This window comes from Pinus tabuliformis, chromosome 2_2 (genome assembly GCF_031772625.1).
Source record: "Pinus tabuliformis cultivar Carrire ecotype Pingquan chromosome 2_2, CPIR1, whole genome shotgun sequence".
Classification (NCBI taxonomy): Eukaryota; Viridiplantae; Streptophyta; class Pinopsida; order Pinales; family Pinaceae; genus Pinus; species Pinus tabuliformis.
Window position 1 is genome coordinate 1,183,434,295 of NC_142300.1, and position 16,169 is coordinate 1,183,450,463.

The 16,169-nt window shown below is 35.5% G+C and overlaps 2 protein-coding genes across 2 annotated transcripts; both read right to left on the minus strand.

The window, feature by feature from the left end:
* Positions 1–9,164: 9,164 nt before the first annotated feature.
* On the minus strand, positions 9,165–9,650 carry LOC149197700 (uncharacterized). The gene has a single exon (XM_089408775.1). It carries the CDS (start codon positions 9,648–9,650, stop codon positions 9,165–9,167), a length of 486 nt encoding a protein of 161 aa, XP_089264901.1.
* Positions 9,651–11,249: 1,599 nt separating this feature from the next.
* LOC149197701 (UDP-glycosyltransferase 74E1-like) lies at positions 11,250–13,295 on the minus strand. Its single transcript, XM_089405930.1, has 2 exons — positions 12,547–13,295; positions 11,250–12,442 (listed from the first exon to the last, which is right to left on the minus strand). The coding sequence occupies exons 1-2, from the start codon at positions 13,040–13,042 to the stop codon at positions 11,466–11,468; spliced, it is 1,473 nt and encodes a 490-aa protein (XP_089262056.1). The 5' UTR covers positions 13,043–13,295; the 3' UTR covers positions 11,250–11,465.
* Positions 13,296–16,169: the final 2,874 nt, after the last annotated feature.

Genomic DNA, 16,169 nt, shown 5'->3' on the forward strand with positions numbered 1-16,169 from the left:
TATAAGCAGGAGGTAGAGGAGTGTGCTACTTTGAACACAAAAGAAGAAAGGGTGCAAAGCCAAGACATTGGTTAGTTGTGGCACAAATGATTGGGCCACTTGCATCATGGAGCTTTGAAGATATTGCAGAAAATATCTACTAGTCTTCCCAAAGGTATGCTTGAGCAAGCTGATACATGTAAGGGGTGTACTTTGGGAGAATACACCAAGTCTTCCTTTCATGACAGAGGCAGTCGAGCAGAGGCTATTCTATATTAATTCTATTCATATGTTTGTGGACCATTCTTGATAGCATCCACGGCCAAAAATAGGTATTATGTTATATTTGTTGATGACTATTCTCGTAAATGCTGAACATTTTTCATGCAGAGAAATGATCAAAATTTCAATACATTTTCTGAATTTAAATCATTTGTGGAGAAAAATTTTGGTAAGAAGATTAAAGATATATGCAGTGATAATGGTGGCGAGTATGTCTCAAATGAGTTTATGAACTTCTATGCAACAAAAGCGATTAAACGATAGTTGACGGCACCCCATAATGCTCAGTAGAATGGGGTGGCCGAGAGGAAGAACAAAAACATAATAGGGGCAACAAGGGTGATGTTGCATGATCAAGTCCTACCACTACACTTGTGGGTTGAGGCATGAAACACAACAGTTTATTTCAGAACCATAACCCACATCAGATAATTGAGATGAAGACACCATAAGAGGCTTATTCTGGCAAGAGGCTAGATGTTGGTCACTTCAGGATTTTTGAGTCATCGATATATTTCCAGGTGACTAAAATGCACAGAAGAAGCTTGAGCTGAAAATAGAGTTGGGATATTTGTGGGGTGCACTGATACACCTCACAACTATGGGGTGTACTTACCAACCAGTAGGATGACAGTGGTTCACAGGGATGTCAGACTTGACGAGGAGGTGTTATATATCTAGGGGGGATAATATGGGGTACCAAGGGAGGTACCCAAGGTAATAATGTAATAATGGGATGGGCCATAGTAATAAATAAGGTGGTTAACCCATATCATGTAAGGGACCACAAGTAGTTAATAATAATGTAATGGGCCCATGGTATTAGTTTGATGGTATGAGGGAACCATGGTAATGACCCATGGTATTGTATGTATGAGACCTATATAAAGGCTAGAGACTCTATATGAAGAATAGTGAAGGATTATTGTATGAACAAGCATATGGCTTGTGGAGTGTTCTCCTTCCTTAAGGAGTGAATATATGGTGTTGCCCTACCTTAAGGGTTTGATATCAATAAAGAAGCATTTCTATCTATTTCTATCTTATTATTCTTGGGTTATTTCTATTATCATAATATCTTTTGGTTAGATCTATAACAAGTGGTATCAGAGCACTTTCTTGGGCACAAAAGTGGAGAATTTTTTTTAATTTTTTGCAGGATTTCAGGGGCGGCGAGTTTGCAGATCAGATCTGTATGTTTTGGTGCAAGATCTACAAAATCTAATTGCAGATCTGTATTATTTGTGAAAAAATAACCGATTTCAAAAAAAAAAATCGGTTGAATCGGAGTCCGGATGAAGGAGATATCACTAATCTAAAAATCAGTGGGGTTGCAGACAATTTTTTAGGGCAGCGAGTTTGTGGCGCAGATCTGGACGTCCTGGTGCACGATCTAAAACATCTAATTGTAGATCTGGATTCTTTGTGAATAAATAGCCAAATTAAAAAAAAAAAAAAATCAGTCGAATCGGAGTCCGGATGAGGGAGATATCGCTGATTTAAAATCAGCTCTTTTTTGCAGAAATTTTGGTGACGGCGGGAGAGTTGCAGCATAGATCTGAAATTCTAGTGTCTGGATCAAGATTTCTATCACATGGGCAGATGCAGAATGATTGTTCCATTTCTGAAAACAGGTCATAATAAGGATTCTGAGCAATATTGACGAAACTGTGACAATTTCAAATTTTCACCAAGTAAGTGAATTTTTCTCAAACCCTTTTCATGGAGAAGCTATATTTTACAGGGAAATATGATGGTCCTACTATTGAAGAATTCATACAGATATACAAGTCCACACATGGGACACATTGGAAGATTCCAATGCTGATTAATATGACAGACGAGGCTCAAAAATGGAATCTATCACTTGACTACAAGCAGTTGATTAAACTTTCAGATGCAGAATTTGAAAAAGTCTTTTTGGACAAATGGTCTCGAGCTAGAAAAAAGGAGAATGAGACACATAAGGGGTTAATTGCTACAGGTGTCTCCTTATTGCAGGTTCATGGATTCATCCAAAAGGAGAAGATCGTTGTGTCTATAAATCCTAGTTGTAAGCATAATTTTATCAATGTTAATTTGGCAAAAAAATTGCAAGTTCCAACAAAACACATTGAAAATATACAGGTTGATAATGAGGATGTTCAAGTTTATAAAGATTTGAAGCTTTCTATGGATAAATATGTGTTGCATTGTGACTTTTATACTTTAGATATGGATAACATGGATGTTATTTTGGGATATCCTTGGATGGTATCTGTGGGTACAGTCAATATTAATGTGTAAAAGAAATTCCCGAAGCACTGGTATAAAAAGAAGAAAATTACATTATAGGATATTTCCATTAATAAACAGGTAGAGTCCAAGGAAGCTGAAGTAGAAGATGTTCCAGGGTCTGACATATTAGATTATATGCTAGTGATGATAGACCATCAAACACAAACAGAGGCTGAAGCAGAAAAGGTTACAGGTGTAGATACATCAGAGGAGGGCTCAGTGGTTGAAGTCATATTGGAAAAGAAGACACCACAACAGGCACCACAGCAGGGTGAATTAAAGAAAAAGACACCGTGGGTTAAAACTTCAACATATCATCACCCACATCACCCCGCAAGAAGACAACCAGCAAGATGGCAACCAATTAGCCACATGGACAACAACCTCCGTAGGACAGATAGAGAGGAGCGAAGATCCACCTACTACACATCCACACAGAAGAGCTACCACAGTCAACTTCCATCTCAAGCGAGTGAGGCACCAGCGAGATCGAGGGTTCACCTTTCTCTTGGGTGGCTAGATGCACGTGCATGGTACCAGTGGACTACTCTTTTGAGTAGATCTTATTATTTGTGTTCTTCCCATGTTTCGGGGACGAAACATGCTTAGGGCGGTGGAATGTTATATATCTAGGGGGGATAATATGGGGTACCAAGGGAGGTACCCAAGGTAATAATGTAATAATGGGATGGGCCATAGTAATAAATAAGGTGGTTAACCCATATCATGTAAGGGACCACAAGCAGTTAATAATAATGTAATGGCCCATGGTATTAGTTTGATGGTATGAGGGAACCATGGTAACGACCCATGGTATTGTATGTATGAGGCCTATATAGAGGCTAGAGACTCCATATGAAGAATAGTGAAGGATTATTGTATGAACAGGCATATGGCTTGTGGAGTGTTCTCCTTCCTTAAGGAGTGAATGTATGGTGTTGCCATTCCTTAAGGGTTTGATATCAATAAAGAAGCATTTCTATCTATTTCTATCTTGTTATTCTTGGGTTATTTCTATTATCATAATATCTTTGGGTTAGATCTATAACAAGTGGTATCAGAGCTATAACAGAAGGCCATGCAAGTTTCTCTTGAGAGGGAGCTTGAGCTACATGTGGATGAGGAGATTTTAGCTCCTAAGGTTGAGGAGCCTTAGATTTATGTGGAGTAGCAACATGTAGAGGATATGGGAGTCGAGACATACACTCAGTCAGAGTCTTCCAGAGAGGGAAGAAGGTGCACCTAAGAGGCTGACAGATTGTTGGATGATGAATGGGAGAATGTGGGAACACCCACTTCTCAATGCAGCCAGAGGAGGTCACATGACTAGTACACTGGATACATGACTGTTATGGGCGAATGTGTTGTGAAAGAGCCATCTTCCTTTAAGGAAGAAATGCAACAACCGGTTTGGGTTGATGCCATGGTGGAGGAGTATGACTCCATAGTTCGTAACAATGTTTGGGATGTGGTCTCGAGACCGGAGGAGAAGTCAGTGGTGAGCTCCTATTGGCTTTACAAGGTAAAGCAAGTTGCAGATGGTAGTGTGGAGAAGCATAAGGCTAGATTTGTGGCCCATGGATTTTCACAGGTAGAGGGGATTAACTATGATAAGACCTTTGCTCCTATTTCAAGGCACTCATCAATCAGATCTATATTGGCACTATAAGAACATATGGGTTGGAAGATACATAAGATGGATGTGAAGACAACCTTCCTTAATGGCATGATTGAGGAAGAGGTGTACATAGAGAAACTTGAAGGTTTTGAGACCTTCAACCATGAGTCGCATGTGTGTTGACTCAAGAGAGCATTGTATTTGCTAAAGAAAGTATGTCATGCTTGGTACACTATGATAGACAACTACTTCACTGGGTTAGGCTTCACAAAGAGTAAAGCAGATGCAAACATGTACCACATAGTGGTGGAAGGTAAACTATTGATCATTGTAATTTATGTTGATGATCTCATACTGATAGGTGATGATTAGTTGATCAAGTCTTGCAAGGAAAACCTTGCAAGAGAGTTTGAGATGAAGGACGTGGGGCTCAAGCACTACTTTCTTGTCATGTAGGTATGGCAAGGAGATGGGAAGTTGTTTGTGTCTGAGGGAAAGTATGCCAATGAGATACTCAGGAGATTCCTAATGTGATCTTCCTATCAATCATGGTCAACCGTGGTCAACCATAATCAACCATGGTCAACCGTGGTAAACCATGGTCAACCATGGTGGGATGTCACATTGGGACAAAAAATGTCTCCATATAAAAATCATGGACAATCATGGTCAACCATAGTTGATAATGGTCAACCATGTTTTTATAGAATCAAACATGGTCAGTCGTGGTCAACCATGGTCAATCTTGGGTTTTTAGTATTAATCCCAATGATTTGCTATTCCTTTGGGTCAAACATGGTGAATCATAGTCAACCATGGTCAACCATACCCAAATGTTGCATTGTGACAAATATTGTCTCAATATGAAAATCAAGAATGGCCAACCACGGTCAACCATGCTTAATATTAATATTTTAATAAATTAATAAACTAATATCATTATTTAAATATTATTTTTCAATAACTAGTAATATTTGGTTTTAATAAATTACTTTAAATATTATTTTTCAAAAACTAGTCGTTTAATATAGCCGTTACCTATTAATATTTTTAATAAATTAATGAAATAATATCATTATTTTAATATTTTTTTCAAAAACTAGTTGTTTAATATAGCCGTTACTTAATAATATTTGTTTTTAATATATTAATAAATTAATATTATAATATAAAGATTATTGTTTAAATATAGCCATTACTTGAAATTATGTCTCTACATTGCTCTCTATTTAAGTCTTTGCCATGGTCTGCCTCTTCATCTGGTCCTGATGATGAACCACACTTGTTGGTTCAAAACACGTCGGCCAAAAAATTCTCTCATGTGATTTCTACCAAAAGACTTTGTTTAATTCATTATGGATCACAGAAGCTTGAATACAGAAAGAATTACTTATTATTATTAATTATTATTATGTAAAAATGAATTACTTAATATTTTTTTATTTATTTAATTAATAATATTATTATTATTAAGTAAAAAAATATTATTATTATTATTATTATTATTATTATTTAATAATATTTAATTTAAAAAATAAGAATATTATTATTATTATCATTATTATTATGATAACTTATCAAAAAAAATAAAATAAAAATAAGAAAAGCCTTTCCATAGAAATCACATAAGAGAATTTTTTGGTCAACGCATTTAGAACCAACAAGTGTGGTTTATTTTATATTTATATTTTTTCTAAAAGAAATATTAATTTTTTTAATAAAATAAGTAATTATTTATTTACATTTTATAAAAAAATGAATAATAAACTATTATTATTATTATTATTTATCAATAGTTTGTGTCAAAGATAGAAATGAAGCCTTATACGTATATCAACAACATTTACTAAAATAATTATTATCATTAAGATTATTCTTGTTAATTAATATTACTAATATTATTATCAGTTAATATTATTATAAGATATTTAAATTATATTAAATAATTTAAAATTAAATAATATTAAATTAAATATTATATAGTAACTTAATATTATTTTAATATATAATATAATATAAATAATAATAATAATAATAAGTATATAAGAACATGGTTGTCATTATTTTTATAGTTATTAGTGATCATAAATAGTTGGCCTTTAAAAAATGCACATAATAATTATTATGTGGTTAATATGAGCCTATCGATGTATATCAATCACATTGGAAAATGTAGTTGTATATATACTTCATATAAGTCTATCGATATATATGAACCACATTGGTAAATGTGATTGTGTTAGTTATATTAAACCTAAACAAATACCTCACATGACCTTGAGATGAGATGAACTTCACCTGCCAAAAATATTTTAAAACATGATAAAACCAAAGACAAAACCCTTTTTCAATCTTCATGTTAGGCTATTTCAAGAATTATTACGGAGAGAATTCTCCACACATGTTCGATACCTCAAATTTCCATATGTCCTATATTTAGATAGATTTTGGATGCGTACCTTAGGTTACATTTCGAATTTTAAATTTTAATAAAAAAATTCCCACCAAAAAAACAATTCTTTGTATTTTCAAATAAAATTTGGAGCCAAATATAATTTAAATTTGAGCCATAGTTTTTGGCCTAAAACCTAGCTTAATTAGGATTTGAAATTTGACCTAGAGTTTTTGGCCAAAAACCTAACCGAATTAGGATTTGAATGTCATATGTATCAAGTTATTTGTTTTCATTTGAATGATGTCACATCAACAAAATTGGGTTACCACTTCATTCAATCCATATGATGTCACCTCATTCATTGGTTACCATTTCAGTATCTCTTGCGGATTTGACCATGAAATGGGGCTTGGACCTTTGATAGGGAAAATCTCTCAAATAGTGAGTACCAAAAGCCACTCTACATACCAATTTATATTATCAAAAGTTTAGATAAACATCGTCCAAGGAATCCAACGCTAGGGTTTTATCATTCGATACAAACAACATATTGACGACATCCATGGCGACATCCTGCATTTCCTTAATATCCTACACATGCATCATCTCATCGAGGAATTTTTGCAATTATTCTCACTTTGACATCAATGAAAACATACTCAACATCTATAGGCATTCAACCATAATAAACATCAAAACACTTAAAAAATAATAATAAATTATAATTTTATTTTAAATAATAAGATTATATATATATAACAAGATTAATCATGGAGATTTGTCTTCATTTAATCATGGAAATTTTTAATGTGTAAATAAGTTTTGTTACAATACCATGGGTCAATAACATGATTTATCATTAACACATATTCAAAAAACTATAACTCACTCCATATATATATAAAACAAGATTAATCATGGAGATTTGCCTTCATTTTATCATGAAAATTTTTAATGTGTAAATAAGTTTTGTTACAATACCATGGGTCAATAACATGATTTATTAATACCACATATTCAAAAAATCATAACTCACTCTATATAACACTTGTTCACATGACATTTTACTTGATTAATCAATTTAATTAAAACATTACAAAAACACATGAATTTTTTCAAAATAAATCTCAACTATAAGTGTATATCATTATAACTAGCAATTGTCTCAAAAGGTACAAAAAGAGGCCGATAGGATTATTAAATTGGAATTGTTGAATTTTTCTAGAAGAGTTAATTGGTTTGTGGAAAACCTTGTTTTCTTGGACTCGATCATTGTGCAATTACTTTTCTTTAGATGTTTTGTTTATATCCATATTACAAGAAACACATTGAATGTCTTATTTCATTTCTGCTTTCCTTACTAATATCTTTTCCATGCGTTTTCTTGATTAATTTGATGAAATATTCTATTATCCTTTGGTCAAAGTCCTCACCTGCATATTAGTGTACATCCCGATAAGTTCAAAGCTCGAAAGCCAACCAAAAAAGCCAATGATAACCATCGTGCACGTATTCAAATTCATAATGTAAAACTGCGAGACAAAGTTCAGACAGATTACCTCCAAGATGGGTATCACCGTTTGTAGCCAAAACCTCAAAAACTCTGTTGTCAATAGTCAGAACGCTGACATCAAACGTGCCACCACCAAGATAAAAAAAAACAATATTTTTCTCTCCACCCTTCTTGTCCAAGCCATAAGCTATTGCTATTGAAAAATACTTACAAAGCTAATAGTGAAACTGTACTTGCAGAGTGATAGTTCTATGTGATATAGAATCAAAGTTCTACATCATAAAATTATGAAAGGCAAACCAAACTGCAAAAGGCCTGAGACCCAGTACTCTAAAAACCAACCAGATCGATACAACCTAAGACCAAGTACTCTAAATACCAACTAGATTGATACAACCTTTTGTATGAGTTGAATATCCATGTAAAAGAAATGAAACAATAAAGCAAGAATTGTTAGACAAGGTTGCAATTTTTCTTATAAAAATATCTCCCACTGCAACAAGTTCATAACAAAAATTTAATGGAACTCCCCTGCAATAATAAATTGAGAGGTATGTGCTAAAAACGATACCCCTCATGATTTTTAATTTTTCATTATTAAACATATACAATAAAATTAACTCTGGTACAACCTGCCCCATACAATGAAACTCTCTTCAAATAAAATTGATGTGTTGTCCATCAAATTTCTACAATCTACAGACAAGTGAACCTTTTGCAAAATTTTGTAGTTGCATTCACAAGTACACCCTCACCCTGTGGAGATGCAAACTTGTCTCTGTTTCTGACCTACCCATTATCAACTAAACATGACTTGTGCTCTATCATGTTTGTGATATTCAAGACTTACAAGTTACAAGTCATTTGTGCAGAAATTCTCACCGCACATGACCTTCTGCTTTAAAATATTCATAATACAACATTACAGACTAAATCCAATTCAAAACCAATTCCCAATACAATCTATCTAAGGGTCACACTGTGCTTTCCATTCCACATTAGTACTTTGTTCTGGATGTCGTTGCAAACAAGACAGAAAAGAAACAAGAACACTAATTCCAATAGCCCGCCATTAACTATTAAGAAAAAGCTATGAACCCTTAAGTGGGCTTCAGATCGTCAAACATGGACGCCCATGACGAAATCCCGCCACTATTAACACGAGAAACTCGATCATTATGCTGAGGAGTATAGCCGTGAAAATCCTCTAGCACAGCTTTCAATCTCAAGGGACTTTTCTTTTTCATGGCATCCCCGTGCCCAAAAACCACCGCCTCCCCATTCTTGAGAGCTAGAGTAGGCAGTAACCCGCCCAAGCGCCTACAGTTGCAATTTCCTTTGAAAAATACCTTCAAAGCCGAGACATACAGAGTCGGCTCTGAAGAGAGTGGCGAGCAGAGAAAACCGCGAACAAATCTCCAAACGCGACACTTCGTTTTCTTTAAAGAAGACACAAGCCTCTCGACATATGGAGTCAATTTCCCGTGCTCGCACTTGGCTAACTTCAAAATCTTCAGCCTGTGCTTTGTGATTCCAATCCCCATGCTCTGTAAGAATTCATGGTTGAAAGATGCAGTATCCTCCATTTCCAGCTTGTTCTGGGCAAACAAGAGGCCATACTGGTAGACCAGACAAGGTTCTAGATCCAATTTCGAGAGCCAGCGAAACCATGGGAAATGTCTCTGTTCGCTCAAAACAAAGAAGTAAAATCTAAACCAAAATGAGGGGAAGGAATGTCCTACCTACAACGATAAAAACTAGCAGAGTGGCAATCTGATCAGAGTTTTTGCATAACAAGGTTAGGTTTAATGCACAACAGAACTCGGAGGTGAAAGGAAAACAAGTCAACCGATATTTGGAGAAAGCAGTCAAAGTGCACTGCATGCTTGCTAGATGACACTTCAAATCAATGGTTGAAAGTGTCTCACTTGATCAAACGGAGCAAGGTAAAAGTGTTGACAATTATTGATGCATAAGAAGACCTATCGGCCTAAATATTCTAAAATATTTCATGAGAACTAAATCCCTACCATCAACATATTAATTATTAATAATTAAATTAAAAATATGAAAATTAATTCCTAAAATAAAAATATCTAGCTTAATGAAAACTTAGAGTAATCTAATAATAATTTTTTCCCCTTTCCAAAGACAACTTTCACGATTAATTTTAATTAGGAGTTGTCTATAATGCGACTTTTGGAGATTCTCTGACATGAATCCAGTGGAAGAAATTGAGGTTAAATCTTGATTTGTTGCAGTTAAAATGGTTTTTAACTGCATATTTGGATTCAACACCCTAAAGAACCCATGGGACGTTTTGATTGTACAAAAACTAGCTATCAAACTTGTGATTCCAATAAATTGCTGCCGGATTTTGACCGGAAAAACCTACCATAAAAACTTCCAAAAAATCGCATTGTAGACAACTGCTTTTAACTAAAAAAAAAAAAAAAAATATGCTTTTCTTCGAGGCTTTCCCGACCTTGAGCTGTCATAACTGTTGTAAACATTATTATTACTTTTTCCCTCTGCTATGCTAACTTTTTCTGGCAACAGACTTCTCCGTGGTCTCGAAGTGTCTGGTGTGATGTCGGAAGAGACCCATCAAACACCTTGGCATGACAGAGAAGTCTATCAGCCGCTTACACATCGCAAGAAGCATTGTATTTAATACAGCCATGTACAGTTGTTCGCTGCCGACATTCAAAGATAAATAAATAAACATCAATCACATATTTCAATTGACCTGGATTTGTCCCAGATAGATAGTGTTTGATTCTCCTGTCGATGGCAAATGAATGACAGCCATCCAACAGCGCACCCCTCTACCACTTTGGAATGACTGATAAGTTTAGCAGACACTTACACATGGAAAGATGCAGTGCATTCAATAGAGGCTTCTAGAATTGTTCGCTACCGACATTCAAAGACAAATAAATAAAAATTGTTCAATGCAGCAAAGCTTTTATAATCAATCCCAAAGTTTCTCACAAACATAAATAACGCATTCGACACTACTGAAGCGTCTAATGAGCAGACAAATTTTTGCGCTCAACACAATTTCGTTAATAGGAATGAAGACTATCTCGTTACGTGAAGGACAAAGTTTGGTTTCAATGCCTCATTAGGAGATTAGAGTAAAATCATCAATTAAATAAAACTTGTGGCATAAGAAACCAGAATCGTTAACCTACTATGAAGGTAAGTGTAATAAACCTGATATAGAAGAAAAGACGGTCCAAAATAATTCAGCTACTGAAGGAAAATACATCATACATCACTGTGAAATTCTTGTTGTCTAGCCAACGCTGACCTGGATATCATTGATATTTCCTTAAGCCGCTTCGTTTTTATTTATTTTTATTCTAAATCACGAACTTCCTCTCTTGTAGCTATTATCAAATCGGAACACCCGAACCAGATATCGGCAACGATTTGGCAGCAATCTCCTCGATAAAGTCTTCAATATTTTTGTCTGAAGACCCGCCTTCCGCCATTGTCTCCCTAGCTAATGTCTTCCACTGTGAAGCGTTCTTCCTCATCTCAACACCTCTCTCAGTTTCCATGACCATTCTGATACATTTCTCCACTTCCTCCTTCTCCACCAATCCGTCTGCTGATCGTTTATTCACTCTCACTCCCATCTTCCATTTCCTTTCAACCCATGTGGAATTAGTGATCTGATCACTCCACTGAGGAACCGCCAGCATGGGGACCCCCAAACTAAGGCTTTCCAGCGTCGAGTTCCATCCACAGTGGGTCATAAATGCACCCACGGATTCATGAGAAAGAACTTGCAGCTGTTGACACCATGGAACAATGAGTCCCTGCTCTGAGATTTCTTCGAGGAAACCCTCCGGCAAGTTTTTGTAACTGGTCATGCCCCCTTCGGAAGCCGAGGGACGAATAACCCATATGAAGTGGTGACCACTCGCCTTCAACCCAAGAGCTATTTCACAAGTTTGTTCTTTTGAAAGAACCGCAAGGCTTCCGAAGGAAACGTATACAACGCTTGCGGGCTGTTTCCGATCCAGCCAATCCGTGCAGTTTGCGCTTCTCCACAAATTTGCACCGACGTCTGTGTCTCCGGGATTTCGGCTGCCCAAGAAGGCCGACGGTATGAGAGGACCGACGGTGCGAATCGGAGCTATCAATTTCATTGAGTTTATTTCTTCCGATTCCAGTTCCTGGAACGAATTTCCCAGTATCCACGTCGATTCTGGAAGAGACTGGAATTGTTCCACTACGAATCGCGACAGAGTCGGGTAGGGATTTGAAGGTAGCAGAAAGGATGGCATATCAGAGACACTCAACGGTGGAAATCCCGGTATTTCTATCGCCTCAACACTCTCCCACGTTTCATCCCACGCCGCTCCTGAACACAAGAAGAAGATTGAGATATAATTAGAATTTAGAAACGCTGACAGCTAGATTCTAAACTATAGACTGAGATGCAATTCTGGTGCTGCATATATATACCCATATTTCCGACAATAAAATGGTGATAAATCGAAAAAACTGCACAGGACTGCGTCCAGAAGAAAGCCGAAGGAATATTAAATTTCTTTGCAACGCCTGGAATCCAAGTAAGAAAGGAATCTAGAACGATGCAAGAAATCTTGTTGCCCTCAGAGTTGAGCCTCTCGATCAGATTCCCCAGTGTCTCTCCTCCTATCTCGAATAACATGTTCAGCACTACCTGTACGTCGCTCCGCTCGGAATCCGAAGTCAGTCCGTCTGAGATTGTCTCAAACCGAACTTCCTCACGCTTCTTTGAGGCTCCCAATACTACGTCTTGCGCCTGTATAATGCTCTTACGGCATGCCTCGGTTGTCACAAAGGTGACCCCGACATTTTTCGAGGCGAGCAGTTTGGCAAACTGCAGCATTGGATTTATGTGACCCTGCGCTGGATAGCAAACCACCAGAACGTGAAGTTTGCTGTAATCGAACCCCATTAATGACGCCATTCTCATAAACTCCAACGACTATCAGCAAAATTTTAGTACAGAAAGTCTACAAATATTCGAGAATTCAGTCTGTCGCAGGCAAGAGACTCCTAATTAATCATGAAACGAGGCGTCTCACGTCACAGGAATCTCACGTCTGAACTGTGATCTGGTTTGAAATTTCTCTCGAGCGATCATATATAGCCTTTGGTCCAGCAGCATCTGCAGAGTCTCTGATAAGTTCAGATTTAATGTAAGAGACCTAGTAACCCTAGCTTAATAAATCAGTGCAGTAAAACCAAATGCCGTAAACTAACAATTATGCTTTTTTTTGTCTTTTTATGGGTCATATGTGAAAAAAATCTGCATTGATTTTTTTAAATTTAAATAAAAACTCAATTTTAAATGTCTTAGAAATTTTTGATGATCCAGAATATATTTCTAATATCAAAAATATAATTCAAACCCTTATCTTAATTCCCACCACTCCTTTCCAGACAATCCCTCCTCTCCATAAACCACTCCAAAACAAATGTATGATTTTCTGTATCAAGTAATTCAACACAGTGAAAATGTGAGACCAGGAACCCAAGTTTCACACGTTAACCATAGTAAAAATAAACAACGAAGACACGGTGCGGTCCGGCTTGGCATCTGACGTTACACGCAACGCTTTGCCTTTTTTAGGTGGGGATGTCATTGACTGTCAACCATGACAAGAATATAAATTTTAAACTTCAAACAAAATTAGATCTATCAATTTCCAGAAAAAATGACCTTAAAGGATTAAAAATGTCTAATAATTATAGTACAATATTTTTCTCTATATAATTTTGTTTCCGTTCATGTTTATACCTCAAAACTTGTGAATACTAAACCATCTAATTTTGTTTTTTTTTCATATTTATACCTCAAAACTTGTGAACACTAAACCATTTTACCTAATAGGTAGACTACATCCACATGACTTCAACATTTATTTAGACTTAAATCTAAACATTTAAATTATTTCTAATACCTACTTTGCTCGTGAAAGGAGAGTCAAATTTGAAGGTTATCCCGTTTAATTTTACAAAATTATTTATTTATCCCGTGAGGATTGTTTAGTATTCTCCTCTTCCATTTTTGCTTTAATGTTTTGCCTATTAGTTGCCACCAAGAAGTCAAAAGTGAATTCTTTGAATAATGGTGATAGGGAAGGTTTATTCTTCTTCAATTTATGCTTTCAAGTTTTGCCTACCAATCGTGGCCAAGAAGTTAAAAGTGAATTGAATTTTTGGGATAATGGTGATAATCTTGTTTTTCGTTGATTTGCGTTTGTTTTTTAATAATTTTGGACAAGTGTGCTACTACTAGTTTGGACTCAATATACTAATATAGAAATGAATAACATTTAGTTAACTAGGAATATAAGAATATAAGAATTTCTAGAATCTACTAGATGTATTAGAATCTAGGAATTTCTAGAATCTCCAAATGAATGTATTTTCAATATTAAGAAATCATGAACCTGAATGAATTAGTAAAATTAGTTTTTTCAATATACTACATGAATTTTTTAAGGGTGGTTTTCTAATATTCGCTATATCTATAATAAAATTTAGGCAATCAATCCAACCAATCTATTCGCGAGCCAAATTTAGACAGATCAATCCAAAGGATTTATTCGCGAGCCAAATTTAGACAGATCAATCCAACTGATCTATTCGCGAGTCAAACAAGTAACGCCTAACCTCAAGGGCGTTGAGGAGATTTCACCTCGTGAACTCCCAACTTGTGAGGTACTTAGCAACAAGTCACTCTTAAGGCTCAATTCACCACAAGCTTATTAAACTGGGTTTTTTTAATTCACCACAAGCTTATTAAGTTAAGAATGAGATGTTTGGAACTTGTGGAGTGCAATTCCTACTTTAAACCAAGTGAGTTCAAATATTTTTATTAATGTTGTATAGGTTTTTTCTTCTGCAACAAGTTTGGAAATACCATTTTTCTATGTAGCTTATTTTCTTTAATGATTAGATTTTTGGTAAATCCCCTTTATCATTATAATTAAATTAAATTTAAATATAATAATATCCCTAATAAAATGAAATTCATTCATTTAGATAAAATTTAAAATAATAGACACAAAAATAAATCATCTTTATTAAATTAAATTTCAGATTCAAAATTTGGTTACATATTTTTTTAGATGAAAAAAATGTTGGTTTATACAATGTAATTGTGCATATTATAAAAAATGGTGTCTTGTACAATATGGTAACAAAAGGTCACCCAAGGAAGGTGAGGAGAAGAGCATACATACAAACATATAATCAGATAGGTCAACCAATGCTTTAGAATAATTTCACAAAATATGTTTTAGTAAACCTCTGTAAACAGATGAGGCAGTAAAGTGAAAAAACTAGCATAAAAAACCACAGTTCAAAATATGATGAGGAGCATAATAAGAAAACTAGGGGAGGGGAATAGTTCCCTCCTCTCTGGTGGTGTCAGACACCAGATGTGTATAGTCCGTATATCCAATATTTTATAAGAGCCCTTTCTTAGACAGACAATTTTCTATCCCATTTCCCTCTTGGAAGATATGATGGAAAGAGATCGATGTAAAAGAACTCCATTGAAATTTTATGTGTGATATCCATGCAGTGAGATGGGGAGGAGAGAAATCAAAATTTGTCATCATCCCCTCAATAAGCACCTGTGAGTCCCCATATACATTTAACGAATCGATGGACATTTGTCTCAAAAATCGAATAAGTCTTGAGAGAGCCAAGACTTTTTCCCTCGTGTTAGTGTCAGGTCCATCATTCCAATGTATCTTATAATGGCAATTATAATCCACATGAAACCGTACTCCATAGCCACAAAGGTTCCTCTGAGAAACACTATCGATGTACCTGGTCGGGTAGAGCAAGGTGTGAGCAAGAAGCATGTACTAATGGTCCCAAATAGGTGAAGAGGGAGTCTTTATATTCTCCAACCATAACATAATTTTATGGATGATTCGATGAGTTCAAATATGAAGTCCCTAAAAAATGTATCCATCCCTGGCACACTAAATTTCCCAAAATATATAAAGTGGAGTAGCCTAAAATTTACCACCTCGCACCAACCACCATTTGATACATCCTTCAATGTGCACAAATCTCTT